This window comes from Aquarana catesbeiana, linkage group LG08, assembly GCF_042186555.1.
Source record: "Aquarana catesbeiana isolate 2022-GZ linkage group LG08, ASM4218655v1, whole genome shotgun sequence".
Taxonomy (NCBI): Eukaryota; Metazoa; Chordata; class Amphibia; order Anura; family Ranidae; genus Aquarana; species Aquarana catesbeiana.
Window position 1 is genome coordinate 298,802,253 of NC_133331.1, and position 24,049 is coordinate 298,826,301.

General features: G+C 45.6%; 1 protein-coding gene across 1 annotated transcript in view; it reads right to left on the reverse strand.

Annotated features, from left to right (window-relative positions):
- LOC141104770 (uncharacterized) overlaps positions 1-24,049 on the reverse strand; it is a 208,937-nt gene that overhangs the window by 68,742 nt on the left and 116,146 nt on the right. Inside the window, exons 5-8 of the mRNA XM_073594501.1 lie at positions 7,085-7,312; positions 6,798-7,004; positions 6,542-6,674; positions 3,601-4,726 (exon numbers count right to left, since the gene is read on the reverse strand). Coding sequence (XP_073450602.1) covers positions 3,601-4,726; positions 6,542-6,674; positions 6,798-7,004; positions 7,085-7,312 — 1,694 coding nt within the window. The remainder of the gene's footprint in view (positions 1-3,600; positions 4,727-6,541; positions 6,675-6,797; positions 7,005-7,084; positions 7,313-24,049) is intronic.

Consider the following 24,049-nt stretch of genomic DNA (forward strand, 5'->3'; position numbering starts at 1 on the left):
GGTTAAATTCTGGTAAGCTTGGATTTCCCCATAATGGAGCATTAGGAGACAAGACAGCTCTAGAACTAGGGGGTAGTAGTTTAGATATTTTAAAGATCTGTAGTGTCATGGCCAGAACCTTTACTCCCCCTCTCCCCCTAAGTGACATATGATGTATTAGGTTTTGGAGGGATTCGTATGAGGTGAGGAAGGCTGCCTCAAGAGCAGTAGCTGCATTGTTAGCCTCTGGAAAGAACCACCAATGGGCATGTGCCAGTTGTGAAGCAATATAATATGTTTGGAGACATGGTAGCGCCAGTCCCCCCTCTAGGGTGGGCAATTGTAGGGTATGTTTGGCAATCCTCACCACACCGCCCCTCCATATAAATTGGGTGATTATAGAGTCTATTTCCTTAAATTTAGCTTTTGTTATATAGATTGGTGAGTTGCTCAGAACGTAAAGGAATCTCGGGAGGTAAATCATTTTAAAGATATTTATTCTTCCTAAGAGCGTAAGTGGGAGGTTATTCCAGGTTTTCAATGTGTTTTTTAATGTACTAATGAGGGGGTCAATGAGGGGGTCTAAATTAATCTTGACATAGGAGGAGATAGGTTGTTCAATCAAGACCCCCAGGTATCTAAAGCTGTGGACTATTTATAATGGGCAGTCTTGAGGTAGTCTTACTTGAGTCTCTCGGTCGATCTGGAACAATAAAGATTTATCCCAGTTGACCTGAAAGCCTGAAAAATGGGCAAACCGCCGGATGATTTCCAGCAGGGTCGGGAGTGACGACTGGGGGTCCTCCAAATATATCAAGATGTCATCCGCATATAAGGACACTTTTTCTTCTTGGCCCCCAGTCGTCAGTCCCGTAATTTCCCCACTGGATCTCACCAATGCTGCCAGGGGTTCTATTGCTATTGCGAACAGGAGTGGTGACAATGGACACCCTTGTCTTGTATCTCTCTTTATCTGAAAAGCTTTTGATACGGATGAATTTACTCTCAGTCTAGCAATAGGATTGGAATAAAGGAGGCGTACCCACTGTATAAAAGTAGAGCCAAACCCAAATTTGGCTAGGACTTTAAAAAGATATGGCCATTCGACTGAGTCAAAGGCCTTGTGAGCATCTAAATCCAGTACAGCGCGGGTACCAGTTTTATCGTGAATTGCTTTCAGATTAGTATACAGTCTACGCAAATTGATAGAGGTTGACCTTCCAGGTATGAATCCTGTTTGATCCGCCCCCACAATGGTCGTAATCACCGCATTCAATCGTTTAGCAAGTACTTTAGCTAAAATCTTTACATCAGAGTTAATAAGTGAGATTGGGTGGGGGGTTTGTGGAACTCAGCATGCTCTGGAGACTCTGTGTCCAGCTCCCCTGGCCCCTCTTATGTGTAAATCACCCTGTGTCCATTATGGGCACAGGGTGACTGAGAACCCCACTATGATCTGTGCTATTTAGACACACTGTACAGCCACACTGGAATGTTTTATATATATTGTGTGTTGTCTAATGCTGTTGTGGTCTCTTTGCTGTGATCGTTTGGGGTCTGGTTGTATTCCAACGTTCTATTGTGTCTGTCTGCCTTGGGTATTATGGGATGTGTATGTAGATTAGCTCTGTGATTGGTGGGGGGCGAATTCCTCCAAAAGCTTTCCCTGCTGATAAGACTGTTTAGTGATGAGAAGCGTGAATACACCTGACCTGTGTGTCTATTGTGATTGGACATTTTACCCCGCCCTGAATCCAAGGGTGGTGGGGAGTGCCTCTGAGATAGATATCTGCTGTAACATGTGCTTGAATAAAGGGAATTTGATGTTTTTCACCCTACACTGAGTTACGGCTGGTGACTGGGTGAGCTAAAGGGTCTTGGATAGTGCTGGTTCTGGACAAAGGAAGCATTTACGGCAGACATAGACTTGTTTAGGACAAGAGTTCGTCACAACTGGTTGGCAGCAGCGGGATCATGCTTCCTGGCTGTGAACACGTCCAAACCTAAACCTGGATCCAAGATCAGGATAGCAGACTTCAGTCACCCCAGCGGAGATATGGATCTGGCATCAGAGTTTCCGAGGCTACTGCGGATAGACCTTTCAGCATACACCAGGTCACCAGGCAGTTTACCCCGCCCTGAATCCAAGAGTGGGGGGGGAGTGTCTCTGAGTTGTATATCTGTGGTAACATGTGCTTGAATAAAGGAGTTTGATGTTGTTGTTCACCTTACACTAAGTTACGACTGGTGACTGGGTGGGCTAAAGGGTCTTGGATAGTGCTGGTTCTGGACAAAGGAAGCATTTACAGTGGACATAGTCCTGTTGAGGACAAGGGTTCGTCACAACAAGACTTGAAAATTGCTGTTCACAGACGCTCTCCATCCAATCTGACAGAGCTTGAGATATTTTGCAAAGAAGAATGAGCAAAAATGTCCTCTCTAGATGTGCAAAGCTGGTGGAGACATCCCCAAAAAGACTTGTAGCTGTAATTGCAGAGAAAGGGGGTTCTACAAAGTATTGACTCCGGGGGGCGCCATACAAATCCCCCCACACTTTTCACATATTTATTTGTATCATTTATCATTTTCCTTCCACTTCACAATTATGTGCCACTTTGTGTTGGTCAATCACATAAAATCCCAATAGAATGCATTTACATTTTTTGGTTCTAAGATGACAAAATGTGGGAGATTTCAAGGGGTATGAATACTTTTTCAAGGCGCTGTAGCAGATCGTTAGAGAAGCCTGCGTGCTGTTTTTTTTTTTTTTTGGATAGAAGTTGGCATGGAAATGTCATTTGCAGCAATTTTAAACTTTTTTCCTTCATAAAGGTCGGCGCTGCTGCAGCACTTTCTGTACATGACAGAGATATCCCCCTTCACAGGAAGGATTAGGACCCCCCAGACATGTTATTTAAAGGAATTGGAAATTTTTAATGTTTCTCTTTAAGCATTTAAAAGAAAATCGCTGCTCCTGGCTGAATGTAAAATTTATTTGTGATAGAAAATGATTTCCAGGGCAGTGCAAAATACAATACAATTCTATACAGAACTTACACATTTCCTTTACACATTCATTCTACAAAGTTTTTAGAAACAGACCTGTAAGTGTTTGTGAAATCTTCCACCACAAAATGTACTCAGCCAATGAGAGGTAATGACTCCATTTTTATTTTTCTCCTGCTATCAATGGCCAACACGGTACAACACTTCATCCATGTCTTTGGTGATCTCTGATCTCCTTATCAACTGTTTCCTCCATGATGAAGATCAGCCATGGAGTATATCTGAGGTGTATATCAGGCTGTGCTTCTTCCCCACATGTCCAGCAACATTCATATACAAGACATTTCCCGCACTCACTAATACACCTCGAGGGTTGTGTGGGACCCCTGATGTACAGGAAGACAGGACTTCACTGAGGAGCTATTCCCTCACTCAGGACAGGAATATGGCTTCTCCCCCAGGTGAGATTTCTGATGATAGGAGAGACTGGACATCGTTGAAAAACATTTCCCGCACTCAGGACAGGAATACGGCTTCTCACCTGTGTGCAATTTCTGATGCTGGGAAAGATGGGACTTCAACGAAAAACATTTCCCACACTCAGGACAGGGATACGGCTTTTCCCCCGTGTGAGATCTCTGATGACAGGAGAGATTGGTCATCGTTGAAAAACATTTCCCGCACTCAGGACAGGAATACGGCTTCTCACCTGTGTGCAATTTCTGATGCTGGGAAAGATGGGACTTCAACGAAAAACATTTCCCACACTCAGGACAGGGATACGGCTTTTCCCCCGTGTGCAATTTCTTATGATAGGAAAGAGTGGACTTCTGTAAAAAACATTTCCCGCACTCAGGACAGGAATACGGCTTCTCCCCCGTGTGCAATCTCTGATGATTGGAAAGAGCGTACTTCTGTGAAAAACATTTCCCGCACTCAGAACAAGAATATGGTTTTTCCCCCGTGTGCAATTTCTGATGCTTGGAAAGACTGGACTTCTGTGAAAAACCTTTCCCGCACTCAGGACAGGAATACGGCTTCTCACCCGTGTGCAATTTCTGATGATGGTCCAGATTGTACTTCTGTGAAAAACATTTTCCGCACTCAGAACAAGAATATGGTTTTTCCCCCGTGTGCAATTTCTGATGCTTGGAAAGATGGGACTTTACTGAAAAACATTTCCCGCACTCAGGACAGGAATACGGCTTCTCCCCCGTGTGCAATCTCTGATGATAGGAAAGACTGGACATCGCTGAAAAACATTTCCCGCACTCAGGACAGGAATACGGCTTCTCCCCCGTGTGCAATCTCTTATGTGTGGTAAGACTGAACTTCTGTGAAAAACATTTCCCGCACTCAGGGCAGGAATATGGCTTTTCCCCCGTGTGCGATCTCTGATGATCGGAAAGATAGGACTTCTGTGAAAAACATTTCCCACACTCAGGACAGGAATACGGCTTCTCACCAGTGTGGGTTCTTTGATGTATATTAAGTCCGGATTTATAATAGAAACACTTCCCACACTCAGTACAGGGAAACCTCTTATCTGTTGCATTATCCCTCACAGTCTGAGGTTCCTCAGGATAAGAGGAATACGATGGTCCAACCACAATATGGGGAACCACAAAATACAAGATGGTGGTGTTTTCTGAATGCTGTGTGATGTCCTCATCTTCTACTTTACAGTCTGGAGACAAAGTGAGACAATCCTCTGAGGTTTTCCTCATCTCCCGTCCATCTACTAAAATAGAAATACAAAGATTATTACTAGACATGAGCTGATTGGTTCCCCTAAACCAGGACTCCGCCCACATCAGGCAGCTTTGTCTCTGAGGATCTTACAATTCCCCCCTCAAGGTAACTAGTAAATGGGTCCTCTGATCTCCTACCAGTTCATTTCTTTATTCATGGACCTTAGTCAGAGAGTGAGGAAACAACGAGAACTGTCTTTTATAGGAGTGACAGTGATGAGGGGATTATAGGACGAGTGTCCCCTCCCCCTCTATCACTCATTGCCCTCTTCCCAACACAAGAAGTCCTGCACTTCCTTAATTAGTCCATGATTTAGTCATAAATAACAGTGGGGCTGAGCCCCACCAGAGGTCAGAGAGTGAGGATGGGGGAGAACAACCAAGATGAAGACTGGACTGATCCTGAAGACCACCATCATTGGGTTATTGACTCCTCCCCCATTATCACTTTCTGTTTAAGGTTCCAAAAGTTGGAGGATGTTATCACATTATTATCAACATGGAAAAGTCTGTGCTCCAATCACATCATCAGATATAAAATGTCCAGCTGGTAGGAAATGGGTGTAACAAAAGAGAATACATATTATGTGTATATATAGCAGTGGGGAGAGGGGAGAGAGCAGAAGTCAGGAGTATGTAATGTACAACATAGAGTATATAGTGCAGGGGTCAGGAGTATGCAACATGCAATATATAATTACTATATACGGTGTAATAGTCAGGGGGACTCATAATATTGGTGTTCAGTAATCAGTGGAAGCTGAACTGTTTACTGGAGACAAGTTGCAGAGGTCCCACACCGCTGCCTCCTATCTCCTGAGACTGCACTCAGTGACTTGGGTCTGAGACTATACAGACATATTCCTCCACCCGGCACAGCCAGCAAATAACAGAAAAGGTATTCCCGGGAGAATTACTCTGTCAGAGGTCTTGCTAGACCCAGGACTTGAGGCAGAAGACCCAAGGTACATACTCCAGGTGTCTAGGCTGAGCAACACCTATGGTGAAAATCTAAATTTTACTGCCAGCTGAACCCCAGAATCTCCATAAATCCAGTCTAGATACATAAATTGTGTCTGCAGCACAGAGAAGGAAGATTATTGGAAAGAAATACAGGAATACAGGATGGGGAACACAGCTCAGGAAAGTGACCAGGGGATTACAGGCTGATATCACCCAGTCCCCACCCTACTCTGGACCAATCAGTGAGCAGTATGGGTGGAGGAATGGATTTAGAATTAATTTTTTTTTTTTCTCTCGAGATGATAACACGATGGGTAAGGGTAATAACACTTATAGTTCGGCCAATGAGGGCCTTTTACACAAATTAAATAATTGATAAACTTGGGTTTCGTGGGTTTTTTTTTTTTTTTTTTTTATACGACGGGTAAAGGGTAACAACACTTATAGTTTGGCCAATGAGGGCCTCGTACACAAATACAAATTGATAAACACGTACACTTTTTATTCAATTATGTACACTTATGCACTTTTATGTCCCCCCTTTTGATTTTTTTTTTTTTTTTCCTCTCTCCTTCTCACGAAGGGTAAGAGGTCTTCTTGCACAAAGAGAGGAGGGGGAAGGAGTAACTACAGGATTACCAAGTGGTTTGGAAAGGGGGGAGGGATAAGATTTAAGCGAATGCGGTAGTAGAAGATGTAATGTAATAAGGGTCTGGGGTGGGTGAGGAGGGGTTTTTCTTTTTTTTTGTTGTTGTTTGTAACAATGTATGAAGATTGTTGTATTGTAAAATGGAAATAATAAAAAAAATTCTGATTATAAAAAAAAAGAATTAATGACCCACCTGTGCTGATCTCTGTAGGAGTGTCCTCCTCTATAAATGTCCCCATTATTCCATCCTCCTCCATAGACTGCTGATCATCCCTCACATACGTCTCCTCTTTAACCTCAAATTCTAAATCAATTGGATCTCCACTCTAAGTCAAGAAAATGAGAGAAAATATCATCTATAAAATAGAAGATTTATTATTGTGACATCATATAAAAAAAAAACACATCCTCTTCAGAAGTCCATGTTCTAGATGCTCCGATCCACCAACCTTGTAACAGTGAGGGATGGTGAGACCTTCCTGTGTGGAATCCCGGGAATACAGAGGACGGGGACATCTCTCTGGTGGGTTCCTGGTATTAGGTGGCTCCATCATATCTTTGTGTCCTTCTGAAAAGTCCTCCATCACTCCATACTCCTCATTCTCCTCTTTATACTCTTCTTTAACATCAATATTATCATCCCCGAGGTTTCCACTCTGAATATATAATAAAACATTCATTGTAACAAACAAGCTGGTGTATAAATCATAACTACTGATAATTGTCATTCATCTACCTGATGATGGTGAAGGATGGTGTGATCTTCCTGTGTGGAATCCCGGGAATACAGAGGACGGGGACATCTCTCTGGTGGGTTTCTGTAGTTGGATGGCTCTTCCATGGTGTCCTGGTACAGATTTTTGTAAACTTTTAGATACTCTGACTCCTCCATCACCCCATCCTCATCATCCTCCTCTTTTACCTCTTCTTTAACCTCAACTTTAGGATCTCTCAGGTTTCCACTCTGAATATATAATAAAAATGACATCAATGGTAACAATGCAGATAATGTACAGATCCTAATGATACTATCAGTGATTGTTCCTCATCTACCTGATGATGGTGAGGGATGGTGTGACCTTCCTGTGTGGAATCCCGGGAATACAGAGGACGGGGACATCTCTCTGGTGGGTTCCCATTACTGGATCCATCTGTAGGAAACACACACACTGACTGAATACATTGTTTCTATGTGTTTATCAGATGATGGGGGATCTAGGTGGACCCTCCGTACTGCTCTCTCCTTTACAATAAAGTCTCCTCTTACCCGGTGATGTGAGGGGCGGCCGATTGTTCATTGTGACGTCCTTCCCAGCACCGCTCACCTCTCCTGTCAGCAGCTCAATGATCTCTCTGGTGACTTCTAGAATCTTCTTTTTATTTCTCTATTCTATTAGGGAGGGAGGTGGAGGCAATGTGATGGTCAGATGATCTCCAGACTTCACAGGAGGAAAACTCTAGATTTGAACACAAATAGTAAAATCAAATGACATTCCCAGAATCCTCCTCACCTCACTGGTCAGGTGTCTTTTTATTTAAACCCCACTTCATGCTGAGGTTTCTGATATTACATACAATGAAGGTTCAACAGCCCTACTTTGAAAGTGAGGAGGCCAGGGGTCGGCCCACATCCTAAGAGCATCAGAAAAAAAAAAGAGTCGGATAGAGAGAGATTAGGAGGAGGAGCTGTGAGCTCAGTGTGTAGTCATAGGATTCTCTGACTCTGATTGGAGGGACATTGGGAGGAGGAGCTGTGGGGAGTACTGTGTGAGGTTTCTGTACACAAAATTTCTCCCGGATGCGTCCCTCCTCTCCTAAACTGAAAGATGAATGTTGTCTTTGGGCTTTGCCAGGACACATCATATTCCTGTGATCTCCGTGTTCTCTGGAGACTTTACTGATCAGATTTTAGGATGAATATCTGAGACTGGGATCATTATGGGAAAAAAAATCCTGGACATTCACTGGAAATTAAATTTTTCCCTTTTTCTTCTTATTTAAACCTTATAAAATAAAGACATACATATTCCAATCCCTCCTAAATAAACTGCCCACCCCCCACTACTAATAAAAGTACTATAATCCGTTTGTCAGGAGTGTGTTGCGCTCCTACTCCTAATTCCTGTTTTCTGGTTTTGGCTGTGATGCATTCTTTCTGTCTGTCCACCTGGAGACCCAACCTGATTTAAGCCAGCCAAGCCTGCAGTCTCATGCTTGCAATATTGTGTTTGTAACATGTGCTCCAAGCTCTCTGTTTGTCTTTCCTGCTCTGATGTTGGAATTCCCTCGTTGATGACCTCGGTTCGGATATCGACTACTCTCTGTACTCTGTCTGCTTTTTGACTACAGATTTGACCCTGACTATTGTGAACCTTGCCTGCCTTGTACCTGGACTGTCGTTGAACCACTCTGCCTGTCTGCCAACCACAAGTACTTGGTTGCTGTGCTCAGTTTGTTTCTGCTCAGGCATGGTGGCCAGGCACTATAGCATTGTGTATAAGTCCTGGGGGCAACTGAGTACCAGAAGGCCTGCTTGCCTTATGGGTAAGGGGGCTGCTATAGTTGAAGAACACAGAAGCCAGATATAGTGTCTGACCACCTGCGTTAGGGGTAAGCGTGACATTGTTAGTATAGATGTAGAAAATGTACAATAGACGGATGAGGTGAGAATGTCATTGGTGGAAAAGGTGACATCTCCAAAATGAAGGAAATGTTTAAGCCCTGTAAGTGGGGGGGATGTTCTGACCCTGAAGGGGTTCATCTACTGTACATTTCCACAATATATATGGCTGGGGGGCACATGTCTGGGTTTCTTTCTATAAGTGAATTTTTTATTTAAGTGGGTGTCCTTTGGCTCTGCACAAAGAGATTGCACAATGCGAGAATATACAGCAAACTACTTTAAAAAAACACCAAACAGGGGGCGCATGCGCGTCGCTGAGCGAGATGGACGCCTGACACGGTAGCTCCGCACACTGCGGGACACGATCAGTCACAGAGGGCTATAAGCAGCCTTACACCTGACACATCTAACACTCCTCGAGGCGCCAAGACACAGTGCATGCCGTTGTCAAAGAAAAAATCCCAGGGCCCCGCTCAGAAGTCTCTAACCCACTATCTCCTCCGCACCAGGGAAAAATACAGCATGTTCCAAAATGGCGCCGCGGCCCGAGCACATTCTCCTGCTCTGGTGGCCCCCTCTGTGCCTTCTGTTCCTGGCTCACCTTCGGATCCTGGCAGGGAGTACACCTCTTCTCTATCTAAAGCTGACCTAGATGCTAGCCTAGAAAAGATGTATAATAGACTGGCAACAAAGTTCCAAACAGAACCGCACAAGACCTCCCATGCAATATCACAGGAGATTAAAGCTCTGGGTACTAGAACTGACATGCCGGAAACTAAACACGATGAACTGGCCCTGGCTTATAATGAGCTCAGTCGGGAGCATGAAACGTTAACAACAGCATTTAATCAAATTCAGTATCAGGTTGAAGATCTGGACAACAGGAATAGACGCAATAATCTGCGATTGCGGGGTATTCCAGAGTTGGTAACGGATTTGATTCTCACTGTCATCAGGCTGTTCAAGTCTCTCCTTCCAGAATGTGAATCTGCGGCCTTTACGTGTGGCAGGCTTCACAGGGCCCTCAGACCAAAACCTCCAGCAGACAAACCGCCGCGTGACATAATCCTTTGTATGAAGGATTTCCTGACAAAAGAAGACATCTTAAGGGCTGCTAGAAACACCCCACAGATCACCCTTGATGATTACACTGTTCAGATCTATCCGGATATCTCACCAGCCACATTGAACAGACGCAGGGGCATGAAGGAGGTCACTGCAGCACTTTAAGCAGCCAGGATCCGATACAGATGGGGTTTCCCATTTAAATTGGTGGGTTCCTCATAAAGGCTCCACTCTTGCTGCCACCACAGTTCTGGAGGGTCAGGAGATCCTGGTGAAATTGGGTCTCATGGAAGCCGAAGCGGTGCACCGCCCTCCCTTGACCCCCCCAGGCCATCTCAAATCTGGCACACGCCACCTACCAGACGCGACAGAAGGAGAATTCTATATGATAACGCTTAACCGGGGACATAGCTAACAACATCTCATCAATACAGCTATCTCTACGATCAGCCCCATTGGATTCGACGACGACGCACCCTCAGTCTCAAGGCACCCACTTTGTCAGGAGCCTGTCCCTTGGTGCTGCTGCATGACATCCCCACCCAGCAACGTTACCACTTTTTAATTTTTTTTTTTACAGCTAGGTTCCTCACACTGGTCCCCTCTTTTGGTTTGGGCACAAGATCAGTGGTGCTGCTGGGTTCGAGACTTGGTTGTAACATTCTATTTTCAGGATGAAAAAATGTTCCTAATCCTGTTCATTTTTTGTTCATTTTTTTTTTTTTTTGGACTCTTTTTTCTCAGGTTTGAATCCTCAACCAATTTTAGTCATTCTTGTCCTGATAGGCGTTTTTGGAGTAGGTGAGGTCATAAGCAGTGGCGGTGCGTCCATAAGGGAGCACGGGCGCTGCCCCCTCTCTCCTGCCACCCCCCTCTAGCACCAATAGATAGATTCATGCAGAGGCGTAACTAGAATCTTCAGGGCCCCGATGCAAGAAACCATGAAGGGCCCCCCTGACCCCTGGATAGGGCTCATTTCTCCGAGCCCGATGGCGGAACACCAGGGCCCGGTCGCAAGTGAGTGGCTGCATGTAAAGGAATCGATTTCTCCCCCCCCCGCTTCTCCTCCTCTCCCTCCCACAGGCATTCAGGGGCTGCAGGAGGAAAATGGAGAGATGGGTTCCTCTATGTCGGTGTTTCTCAATCTTTTTCCAGTCAGGGCACCCTTGAAGTGGCTGCACTGCAACCACCCTGCAACTGTGTGCATTGCATGCAGTTGCAGCATAGTGATGATGCATTTAAGGGGTTAAAACAGGCGGTCAGGAGGCAACATATTGCCTCTTTACCGGCTCTCAAATGCCTCTGAAAAGCGATCTGAGCATGGATCACTTTTCAGAGGAACAGCATTTTTTTTTGCTGGTACTATGAACAAGCAAAAAAAAAAAATTGGCTCTAATGGGACACATATAGGGGGTCAGGATTAAAAGCGCATACATAAAATGTGCATATATGCATGTAACCACACATACATATACACACACACACACACACACACACACACACATACATACATAAATACACACACACACACACATACATATATATAAATGCACACACACATAAACCAGTGGCAGATGGTGCTCAAAATTTTTTGGGGGGCGCAAGCAAACTGAAAAATTCTTAAAAAAAAAAAAAACACATCAATTGCAGCCTCACTGTGCTCATCAAACACAGCCACTGTGCACATTAATTGCCACCACTGTGCCCATCATATGCAACCACTGTGCCCATCAAACGCAGTCACTGTGCCCATCAAACGCAGCCACTGTGCACATCAATCGCCACCACTGTGCCCTCAAACGCAGCCACTGGGCCCATCAATTGCCACCACTGTGCCCTCAAACGCAGTCACTGTGCTTATCAATCGCAGCCACTGTGCCCATTAATTGCCACCACTGTGCCCTCAAACGCAGTCACTGTGCCATCAAATGCAGCCACTGTGACCCCCTTGCCCGCTCGCAGACTGCCCTGGACTTACCCTGTCTCGGTGGGGCAGCGGGTGACGGCGACGAGCGGGGTCCTCCATGCATCCCCTCCCACCCTCTCTTCCTGATAGGCATCCAATAGCGGCGCCTGTCGTTTCAGCCAATCAGGTGACGGGTAACGGACCCGGGCACCTGATTGGTGAAGAGGCGGTTCAGTGTTAGGAAAGCGAATATTTATTCACTTTTCTAACACACCTGGGTCGACTGTGAGCGCCAAGCATGGCAATTCGCCTATTTTGAAGCCTATTAGTGCTTTAAAAACACCCCCGCCGGTGTAATTCAGGCGCCCGGCGTCCAAAAAGGGGCCAGGTGTCTGAATAGGGGGGCAGTGGCTGCCATAGATAGAGTCACGCTATGCATGAATCTATCTATTTGTGATAGAGGGGTGCCTGGAGAGAGGGGGCGGCGCCCATGCACCCCTATGGATGCACCGCCACTGAATTATAAACACATACATACACACATATACATACATGCACACACACACACACACGCACATACACACACACATACATACATATAAACACACATACAGTGGATAAAAAACGGCAGACCTTTACTTTAGCTCTTCCTGCCGGGTACTGCACTGTAGGGGGAGACAAAGAGCACAGCACTGTGCTTTTCACTTTGTAATCAATGTGACCAGCTCCCTGCACAGTGCCGAATACAGTTCGGCCTAGTATCGGGGAGCTTGTCTCCGCTCCTCCTATCAAAGTACTATATACAGGGGGCCCTCTATGGCCCCCTGCAGCAAGGGGCCTGGTCGCCATGGCAACCTCAGCGACCCCTATAATTCCGCCACTGGATTCATGCATTGCATGAATTTATCTATGGCCGCTGCTGCCACCCCCTATTCAGGCGCCATGCCACTTTTCAGATGCAGGGCATCTGAATTACAGTGGTGGGGGGTGGTTTTGAAGCACCTGATTAGAGCCATAGGCTCTAATAGGCGTCAAAAACGGTGACCTGCGAGCGTCATAGTTTACATACTATTGATGTTAGGCTAACTGGTCTGTAATTCCAAGGGATGTATTTTGGGCCCTTTTTAAATATTGGTGCTACATTGGCTTTTCTCCAATCAGCTGGTACCATTCCAGTCAGTAGACTATCTGTAAAAATTAGGAACAACGGTCTGGCAATCACTTGACTGAGTTCCCTAAGTACCCTCGGGTGCAAGCCATCTGGTCCCGGTGATTTATTAATGTTAAGTTTCTTGAGTCTAATTTTAATTCCGTCCTCTGTTAACCATGGAGGTGCTTCCTGTGTTGTGTCATGAGGATAAACACTGCAGTTTTGGTTACTGAAGCCCCCCGATTCACTCGTGAAGACTGAGGAGAAGAATAAATGCAATACCTTCGCCATCTCCCCATCCTTTGTAACCAGATGTCCTTCCTCATTCTTTATGGGGCCAATATGGTCTGTCCTCCCTTTTTTACTGTTTACATACTTAAAGAATTTCTTGGGATTTTTTTTGCTCTCCTCCGCTATGTCTTTCATGTTCTATCTTAGCCGTCCTAATTGCACCCTTACATTTCTTGTTGCATTCTTTATAAAGTCTGAATGCTGAGGATGATCCCTCAACCTTGTATTTTTTGAAGGCCTTCTCCTTTGCTTTTATATGCATTTTTACATTGGAGTTAAGCCATCCAGGATTTTTGTTCGCCCTTTTAAATTTATTACCCAATGGGATACATTGGCTAATGCCCTTATTTAATATGCTCTTAAAGCAGACCCATCTCTCCTCTGTATTCTTTGTTCCTGATATTTTATCCCAATTTATGCCTTTTAGCAAGGTTTGTAGTTTAGGGAAGTTGGCTCTTTTGAAATTCAGTGTCTTTATATTCCCTTCATGTTTCCTATTTGTGTGATTTATACTGAAACTAATTGACCTGTGATCGCTGTTACCTAAATTGCTCCGTATTTCCACATCTGTGATCAGGTCTGTATTGTTGGTAATCAGTAGATCCAGTAATGTTTTATTTCTAGTTGGTGCGTCTACCATCTGACCCATAAAATTTTCCTGCAAGACATTAAGGAACTGGCGAGCCTTAAATGAATGCGCGGTTCCCTCCGCCCAGTCTATGTCTGGATAATTAAAATCCCCCATTATGATAACACTTCCCATCCTTGCTGCTAATCCAATTTGTGATAGGAGATCCGTCTCCACTTCCTCCCTCAGGTTAGGGGGCCTATAGCATACTTCCAGTATTATTTTCCCCTTAGCTTCATCCCTTTGGAGCTCTACCCATAAGGATTCCACCTCCTCTCTAGCTCCCTCAGTGATGTCATCTCTCACATTCGCTTGTACATTATTCTTGATATATAGGCATACCCCTCCCCCTTTTTTACCCTCTCTATCCTTGCGGTATAGGGTATACCCTTGAATGTTTGCCAGCCAATCATGAGAGCTGTTGAATCAGGTCTCTGAAATTCCCACAAAATCCAAACCTGGAAACCTATTTGACTTCTCTTGATTCCTGCTTGCCATTGACCTCGGATTTGTACCTTGACCAGTCTACTTCTTTGCCCCTTTTGTACTCCGCTGCCAGATTGGAACCGACCCCGGCTTGGATCTCGACCATTCTTCTTCTGATTAACCCTTTTACACTTTGTTGCCAAACTGGACTTGACCTCGGCTCGGATCTCGGACTGAGGCTTGCACAGTGCTCCGCACCCCTGGCACCCGTGCCACTCGGTGTCCCCACCAAGTCTGTCTCCATCTCCAGAAGCTTCAAGGACCCGAGGTGCAAGGGAGGCCTCCCCACTACTTCTCATCTCAGGTACATGGCCCGCGTGACATGAGACTTTGTCCTGGTTTAACTCTATCCCGATCACCACTCTCACCACCTCACAATTAGACAAACTTAATTCACCTATTTCCCAATCAGAAGTGCTGAATGCCATCAAGGCACCAAAGACAGGTTCTTCCCCCGGGCTTGATGGTTTTTCCGCCATATATTATAGAAAAATTGCCTCCCAACTCTCTCCCAGACTGGTTTGGCTTTTTAACTTTGTCCTCCAAGGTAAAAGCTTTCTGGGGGGAATGGCATTAGCAAACCTGTCGCTCATCCCTAATTAGAATAAGGACTACACTCTCCCCCAGAATTTTAGGCCCATATCGGTTATCAAAATGCCCTGAAGATTTTCAGTAGGATCTTAGCCGATAGACTCGCAGGAGTGATTTCCAGTCAGGGTTTATCCCCCACCGCCTTATAACAGACAATATCCGCCTAGCCACAGATATTATTTAGGATGCAAACCTTTTCTCCATGAAACTGTTCATGTTAAGCTTAGACATTTATAAAGCTTTTGACAGTGTGTCTTGGAGCTATGCGTCTCTCCTACTACAGCGCTGTGGCTTTCAGGGTGATTTCTTACAGGCCTTCCAAGCTCTATATCAAAACCCCAGTAGCCGTGTCAAAATCCCTGGATGTAGCTCAGAGTTTTTCCGGCTCGGTACGGGTTCCCACTGTCCCCACTCATTTTCGCTCTGGCTATTGAGCCCCTAGCCATTGCCATACTGCAGCGCCCGGATATTCTGGGCTACAACAAAGCTTCCTTTACGTAAAAATTCTGCATGCATGCGGATGATGCGCTTTTAGTTCTCACCAACCCCTGGATCACTCTGCCAAACCTCCTTCAAACCCTCTCAGTATTTGCCAATATTTCTGGCCTTTCGGCGAATGTGTCCAAATCGGTGGCTCTCCCAGGGGGCTTCTCTGCTGCCGAGCTGGAGACTCTCCAAAAAATCCTTTTTTATTTACATGGGCTAGATCTTCCCTCTCCTATTTCTGTGTAAAACTTCCTGGAGATTATAATTGTTTATTTGACCATAACTTCCCTCCCATGATTTTGAATCTAAAACAGTTACTTAAAACTTGGTCCCCCTATAGAATCTCCTTCCTAGGGAAAATAACAGCAATGAAGATGACAATCCTCCCTAAATTGTTATACTTGTTCCGCGCCCTGCCCATTAAGATTTCCAAGTCCTATCTTCTCAAACTTCAAGCACATTTTAATAGGTTCATATGGAAGGACAAGCCCCCAAGGTTCTCTAGGGAAGTACTGTATCGCCCTTATAGACTAGGGGGCCTGGGAGTTCCTCAGGTATGGCTGTATTATTTAGCTAGTAGATTCTCAGTCTCAATGGAATACCAAAAATTCAAAAGTCCCCTAGGTCAGATTTGAGCAAGATTCGATCGTCCCATTTCACCTTCCGGGAATAATGTGGTCATCTAAATCCCATGCCTCGGATTTGTACTCCCGGAACCTGGTGGTGGCTCACGGGTTGAAATTATGGGATCTTTATAAATTAAAACTAGCACCTACCTCGGAAGTCCCCCCCGTGCTCCTCATTCCTTGGTGATCCTAGGCCCCCCTCAGCCTTTGAAAACCCTGATGCGTTTGGGTGGTGGACAGACCAAGGTTTGACAACTCTGGAGGATTTCCTGCAGGATCTACCAGCTGCAGGCCCAAAAAAATATCCAAGCAATATAGATACTTGCAAATCCGTCACTTTTTTCAGACATACTACACAAAGGTCCCTTCTGAGTCCCACACCTCTTTTGAGTCCCTATGCCAGACTGCCCCTAGACAGAAAGGCTTAATCTCTGGGCTGTATAAGTCTATGGAGATGGTAAGAGATTGTCCCAAACTAAAACATATCACCCAGTGGGAACTCAAATTAAACATGGAATACGATTACAAAGACTGGGTGTCAGGGCTGGGCTCAGCCCCTTCCTTCTCTGAGCTAGCCGCTCAGCTGTCGGCTAATTGCCAGCTCCTATCTCTCCACAGTTTCTCAGCTGTTGATGATATCCTGCTTGTCAGTCCTACCTACTTAAGCTGTCCAGTCCAGAGGTTCTCTGCCTTCGCCTTTGTCAACATCACAGAAACTGCGATCCTGTTCAAGACTTGCTTTGCTGACATCCCTTCTGGCTCCAGATCCTGCTTGCTGTTCCACTACATTGATCCCTGACTTCTGGCTTGGCTGACTATCGGTTACGTTTACTGAACTTTGGTTATGTTTTGACTACGTTTGTTCTTTTTACTTTTATTATTAAACAAGTGTGATTTAACTGTACTTCTGTCTCGGCCTGATTTCATGGTTTCTGACACTGGGAAGCCAACTGGCAGAATATGCGTAAATGCACCAAATCTCTTACTATTAGGGATTAAATTATTTACCCGCTGGTACTATAATCCTTTACGTTTAAGAAAGATCTACCCGCAGACTTCTTCATCTTGTTTCTGAGGATATGCTCTTCAAGGTTTTTTTTTGCACGTGTTTTGGGAATGTGAAGCTCTGCAACCTACTTGGAGGGCGACTCTGGATAAGCTGGCGGGGAGGCACATGGCTCTGACACATACTCACAGTCTACTATTTGAAAAAATCCCTGATATACCGAAACCCCCTAATGAAACTATTACACACTATTTGTATTGCGCTGCATTGGGCAATCACCCTTATCTGGAAGTTGAACACAGTCCCCTTCTCGCAAGTTATCGCTCGAGTTGATCAAATAATGTAATCTGAAAAAAATATTTCACACTGCATGACTCCATCCCTATCTACGACACTAAATGGAACCCTTGGTTCACTTTTCATCTACAAGAATGACTTTTCTGGTTGCAGTCTTGTTTGACATACCATATAGCTGATAAGAACATATAGCATTAGGATTGTCATGTTTAACCTTGAATACTTATCTATTTGGATGATCATTGTCTAACTCTGTAACCCAAATTCTTTTTCAATAAGTAGTTTTATATCCCATGCCATTTTGTACTGCAAACTTCCTTTTCTCAATAAAAAATGCTTAGTAATAATAATAATAAAAAAAACAAACAGACTGCAGGTGAACTTGTTTCCCTATCTAGCTCTCCTTCCTCTCTATAACATGTGCTTTCTACCAATCCTTCTGACAGTTGTGTCCTCTCTCATTAATCTCTCTTTCTCTCACCCCTCTTCTCCACCCCACATCCTGTATATATCACCCTCACTTCTGTCCTCTCCCTATTACTGCACTCACCAACTCATGATAATTCTAAACCCACATGCTAATAAAACCTCCAGGATGCTGAGGCATGTCCCTTCATATAAATCACACTCCCATATTACCTCCCTCACCCTTCTGCTTCTCCAAACCCCTGGAGATTAAACCCCAAATCCTGGGCCTCCATTGTTTAACTGTGCCCAACGCTCCCATCACCCCATGTCTTCTGGCAACAGCTGCAATCCACACAATTTAGTTTCTATCCATCTACTTCCCAAAACCAGCCTCCTCTTCTCTTGCGCCCTTTGGAATGCCTGCTCTATCTGTAACAAACTCACTTCTGTCCATGACCTCTTTATCACTAACTACTTGCTGTTACTGAATCCTGGCTTTATGAATCCGACACTGCTTCTCCTGCTTCACTCTCCCATGATGAGCTTCTCTGGACTCACTCTCCCAGACCCAGTGGACGTAAGGGAGGTGGAGTGGGAATCCCTCCAGCCCCACATAGCATCTTTCAAATACTTCACCCACCTCCCTCTCTTCATTTGAGGCACATTGTACTTGTCTATTTTCTCCAGTTTCTTTTAGAAGTGCTGTGTTATTGGCCTCCTGGACCGGTATCAACCTTACTTGATGGCCTCTCTGCCTGGCTGTCCTACTTTCTCTTTTCTGAAATCCCCACAATCATTCTCGGTGCCTTCAACACCCCTGTTAATAAAAACACAACTGCTACTTCTAAACTTCTCAGTCTAATCTCCTTTTTTGAACAGAAGCAATGGATACACGCTTCTACTCATTCTGATGGCAACACCCTCGACCTTGTATTCTCCTACCTATGCATTCTATGCAACCTCTCCAACAATCCTTTTCCTCTCTCTGATCACCACCTTATTAGTTTCACTCTCTCTCAGTCTTCCACCTCCTCGCCACCTAACCCACCTTAACCCTTCTCTACTCTGCTACTGACCATCACTATGTAATAATCTCATCCCTGTCCTGCCCCAACCTAACCACTTCTGTCTACAATAGATCCTTGCACTCCGCCCTGGACACACTGGCCCCCCTCACTACACACAGAATCAGGGCCCCAACTTCTACAACCTTGGCAAACAGATGACACCAGAAGTCTCAAAATCATAGCTGCACTCTTGAGCACCTGTGGCGTAAGACTTATTCTGAGAAGGACTTCAACCAATATACATCTGCCTTCCAAAAATACAATTCCTGTCTCCTTACTGTCAAGCAGACCAATTTTATCACTCTCATTACAAACTTATCATCCTGTCCCCGTCAACTCTTCTCTACCTTCCTCTACTTCGTCCTCCACTGCCTTCATCCCCTAACTCATCCACTGCCCAGGAGATAGGCAATCACTTCAAAAATAAGATTGATACAATTCATGATGAGACCTCCGCTGCACAGATACCTCCCCTACTTAACACCCCATGTCCACAGGTACAATCAACACTTTCGTTATTCAACCCTTCTTTCCCTAACTCTCCAAAACATACACTAGTCACCCCATACTTAAAAAACCTTCCCTGGACCTATCCAATTTTAACAACCTTCATACCATCTCCTTGCTTTCCTTTTAATCCAAACTTCCTGAATGCTTAGTCTACAACTAACTGAGCGACCATCTCACTGAAAATAACCTCCTTGATCCCTCTTCAATCTGGATTTCGCCCTCAACACTCCACAGAAACGGCTAACCTTAAACATATGAATCATCTGCTAACGGCTACTAAATCCAATAGACACTATAACTGTTCTATAATCCTACTCCTGGATAGGGATGAGCCGAACACCCCCGGTTCGGTTCGCGGCAGAACATGCGAACAGACCAAAAATTTGTGTGAACACGCGAACTCCGTTAACCACTTCAAAACCAGCCTTGTTTTGGATTTTAGGTGTTTAAGAGTTTAAAACAGGTTTTTTTGCTAGAAAATTACTTAGAAAAAAAACAATATATAATGTTTGGGGGTTCTAACACCCTAGAGAATAAAATAGCGGTCATTGCAATACTTTTTTTTGCACCGTATTTGCGCAGCGGTCTTCTAAGCGCACTTTTTTTGGAAAAAATTCACTTTTTTGAAAAAAAAAATAAGACAACACTAAAGTTAGCCCAATTTTTTTTTATATTGTGAAATATAATGTTACGTCAAGTAAATTGATACCCATCATGTCACGCTTTAAAATTGCGCCCGCTCGTGGAATGGCGTCAAACTTTTACCCTTAAAAATCTCCATAGGCGACATTTAAAAAATTCTACAGATTGCATGTTTTGCGTTACAGAGGAGGTCTAGGGCTAGAATTATTGCTCTCACTCTACCGGTCGCGGCGATACCTCACATGTGTGGTTTGACCACCGTTTTCATATGCGGGCGCTACTCACGTATGCGTTCGCTTCTGCGCGCGAGCTCGTCGGGACAGGGCGCTTTAAAAAAAATTTTTTTTTTTTTTATTTATTTTACTTTATTTTATTTATTTTTTCACTGTTTTTAAAAAAAAAAAAAAATTTGGATCACTTTTATTCCTATTACAAGGAATGTAAACATCCCTTGTAATAGAAAAAAGCATGACAGGTCCTCTTAAATATGAGATCTGGGGTCAAAAAGTCCTCAGATCTCATATTTAGACTAAAATGCAAAAAAAAAAAAAAAAAAAAGTCGTTTAAAAAAATGACACAAAAAAATTGTGCCTTTAAGAGAAGTGGGCGGAGCCGTCGTAATGACGTCGCTCCGGCCGTCACATGGTATGGAGACGGGTGGGGGCCATCTTGGCCTCACTCGTCTCCATACCTAGGAAGTGAGAGGACCCGATCGCCTCCGCCGCTACCGACGGCTCCGGTAAGCGGCGGAAGGTGCGGGAGAGCGGCGGGAGGGGGGGTGGCACCTCTCCCGCCGCCGATAACGGTGATCTCGCGGCGAACCCGCCGCAGAGACCACCATTATCGTGTGCAGAATCGCCGGCCCTAAAGATGGATACCTCGGTTGTGGCAGCAGCTGCTGCCGTTACCGAGATATCCATCTTTAAAAAACAGGACGTCAATATACAGTGGGAGCGGTCGGGAGGTGGTTAAAGTCTATGGGACTCAGGATGTGAGGGCGATCTGGCGGCGACATCTGTCACCCCATTGATCGCTAGGGTTGATTCGGCTGATCTGGCTGGCTAGGCGGGTGTCCCCTTCCTCCCTCACCGCTCCAAGTGCGTCCCTCCCGAAGCTCCGCGCTCGGTCGAAGAGGATGGCCATCCCCGGTAGATGAAGCACCGATCTTCGGTCAAGGGTATACGAGTAGCTGCGCTCCCCTGCTAGAACCTCCAAACAAGATCCAAAGTCTATGGGACTCGAACATGAAAAATCAAAAGTGCTAATTTTAAAGGCTAATATACAAGTTATTGTCATAAAAAGTGTTTGGGGACCCAGGTCCTTCCCCAGGGGACATGCATTAATGCAAAAAAAAGTTTTAAAAAACGGACGTTTTTTCGAAAGCAGTGATTTTAATATTGCTTAAAGTGAAAAAATAAAAGTGAAAAATTCCTTTAAATATCATGCCTGGGGGGTGTCTATAGTATTCCCGTAAAGTGGCGCATTTTTCCCGTGTTTAGAACAGTCTCTGCACAAAATGACATTTCTAAAAGGAAAAAAAGTCATTTAAAACTGCTTGCGGCTGTAATGTAATGTTGCCCCCCAGCCCATTACCAGGCCCTTTGGGTCTGGTATGGATATAAAGAGGAACCCCGCACCCAAATAAAAAAAAGGCGTGGGGACCCCAGTCCCTATATATCCTGAACAGCAGCAGTATACAGGCGGTCCCCAGGTTACAAACAAGACAGGGACTATAGGTTTGTTCTTAAGTTGAACCTGTTTGTAATTTGGAACGGGTACATTTTGTAAGTGTAGCTCCAGCCAAAAAATCTAATTTTAAGCTTTTTGGATAACATAGGGAAGGGTTATTACCCCTGTAACATTTGTTTTGCTGTCTGTGCCCCTGTTCAGAAGATTTCACCTCACTTTCTGTCCCAATGACAATAAAGCATCGGTGGAGACACCTTTTTCCCATATTAACTCTTACAGGAGAGAACTTCCCTTCCTAGGGGTGGATTTTCTCTCACTTCCTGTTGTCTCCCTCCGTTTGTAAGTAGGAGTCGTTTGTAAGTCAGATGTTTGAAAATAGGGGACCGCCTGCATATATTATACAGCCTGCCCTATATACTCTGCAGAAAATTGGGCCTTAGGTGTTGGTGGTACCAGAACACTGTAAGCCCTCACAGTTACTCTTGGTGGGCGCTGGAATGGGCCCTGCTGTTAAATATTATATCAAGAATTGTAATTATGAGACCCTGTTAAACAGGGGCAGAAAAATTGGGCCTTAGGCGGTGGTGGTGGCACAACACTGTGAAGCCTCACAGACACTTTTGTTGAGCGCAGGAACAGGCCCTGCTGTGAAATATTAGGTCAAAAATTGTAATTACGTGCCCCTGTTAAACAGGGGCAGAAAAATTGGGCCTTAGGTGGTGGTGCCACAACACTGCAACCCCTCATAGATACTCTTGTTGAGTGCAGGAATTAGCCCTGCTGTTAAATATTTGATCAAAAATTGTAATTATGCATCCCTGTTAAACAGGGGCAGAAAATTCGGTCTTGGGTAGTGGTGCCCTGAACCGAAAATATTCTTATGCCGCGTACACACGGTCGGACTTTTCACCTGCAAAAGTCCGACGGACGCCGCCGGACCAAATCCGGCGGACAATCCGACCGTGTGTGGTCTCCATCGAACTTCCGACGGACCGTTTTAGGGGGCGTGGTCGACCACGCCCCCTAAAATGTCACAGTCCCAGCATGCCCAGGGACTGTGACATCATATGGGGGCGGGGTCTCCGCCTATATAAGTCACAACGGAGCCCTCAGAGACCAGTCCAGCCGGAGAGAGCGTCGTGTCAACATCTGGGGAAGAGAAGAGAAGACAAGAAGCCCAGAAGTCCGGACCTCTGCTGGCAAGAGAGCTACCTGAAGACAGTGGAGGGGCCGGCCGAAGACCTGGAACACCGGGAGAAGAGGCCGGAGAGAGCGTCGTGTCAACATCTGGAGAGGAGAAGACAAGAAGCGCGGACCTCCGCTGGCAATAGAGCTACCTGAAGACAGCGGAGGGGCCGGCCGAAGAAACTGGAACACTGGGAGAAGAGCGTGGAGAAGAACCAACCGGACGCCGGGAGAAGATGAACTGGAGGGACCCCCGAAGCCGGAAGAAGACCCCCGAAGCCGGAAGAAGACCCCCGAAGCCGGAGGAAGATTCCCCCCCGGAGCTGTTTAATAAAGTATTTTAAAAACCTGTGTAGTGTTTTATTTACACTTTTTCCCTAGGTGAATGGGTAGGGGTACCATGTACCCCATACTCATTCACATAGGGTGGGGGGGCCGGGATCTGGGGGCCCTCTTATTATAGGGGGCTCCCGGATTCCGATAAGCCCCCCGCCCGCAGACCCGGACAACCAACGGCCAGGGTTGTCGGGAAGAGGCCCTTGTCCTCATCAACATGGGGACAAGGTGCTTTGTGGTGGGGGGGGCACCGCAGGGCGCCCCCTCCCCCAAAGCACCCCCCCATGTTGAGGGCATGCGGCCTAGTACGGTTCAGGAGGGGGGGCGCTCGCTCGTCCCCACCCCCTTTCCTGACCGGCCGGGCTGCGTGCTCGGATCGGGGTCTGGTATGGATTTTGGGGGGACCCCCACGCCGGTTTTTCGGCGTAGGGGGTTCCCCTTAAAGTTCCATACCAGACCTAAGGGCCTGGGTTGCCTGCGACAGGGCTCGCAAGGTTTCAATCTCGCCGATAAAAGCGGTGAGATTGACTTCCTTTTCTAGTCCCGTCGTACCCGAGTCACGTTCAAAATGAACGGACTTGTCCGTGTGTGGGAAAGTCCGTTCATTCTGAAAGTCTGGCGGAAGTCCGTCGGGAAGACCGGATTCCGGAAAGTCCGGGAGTGTGTAGGCAAGTCCGGCCGATCAGAAAGTCCGGCGGTAGTCCGCCGG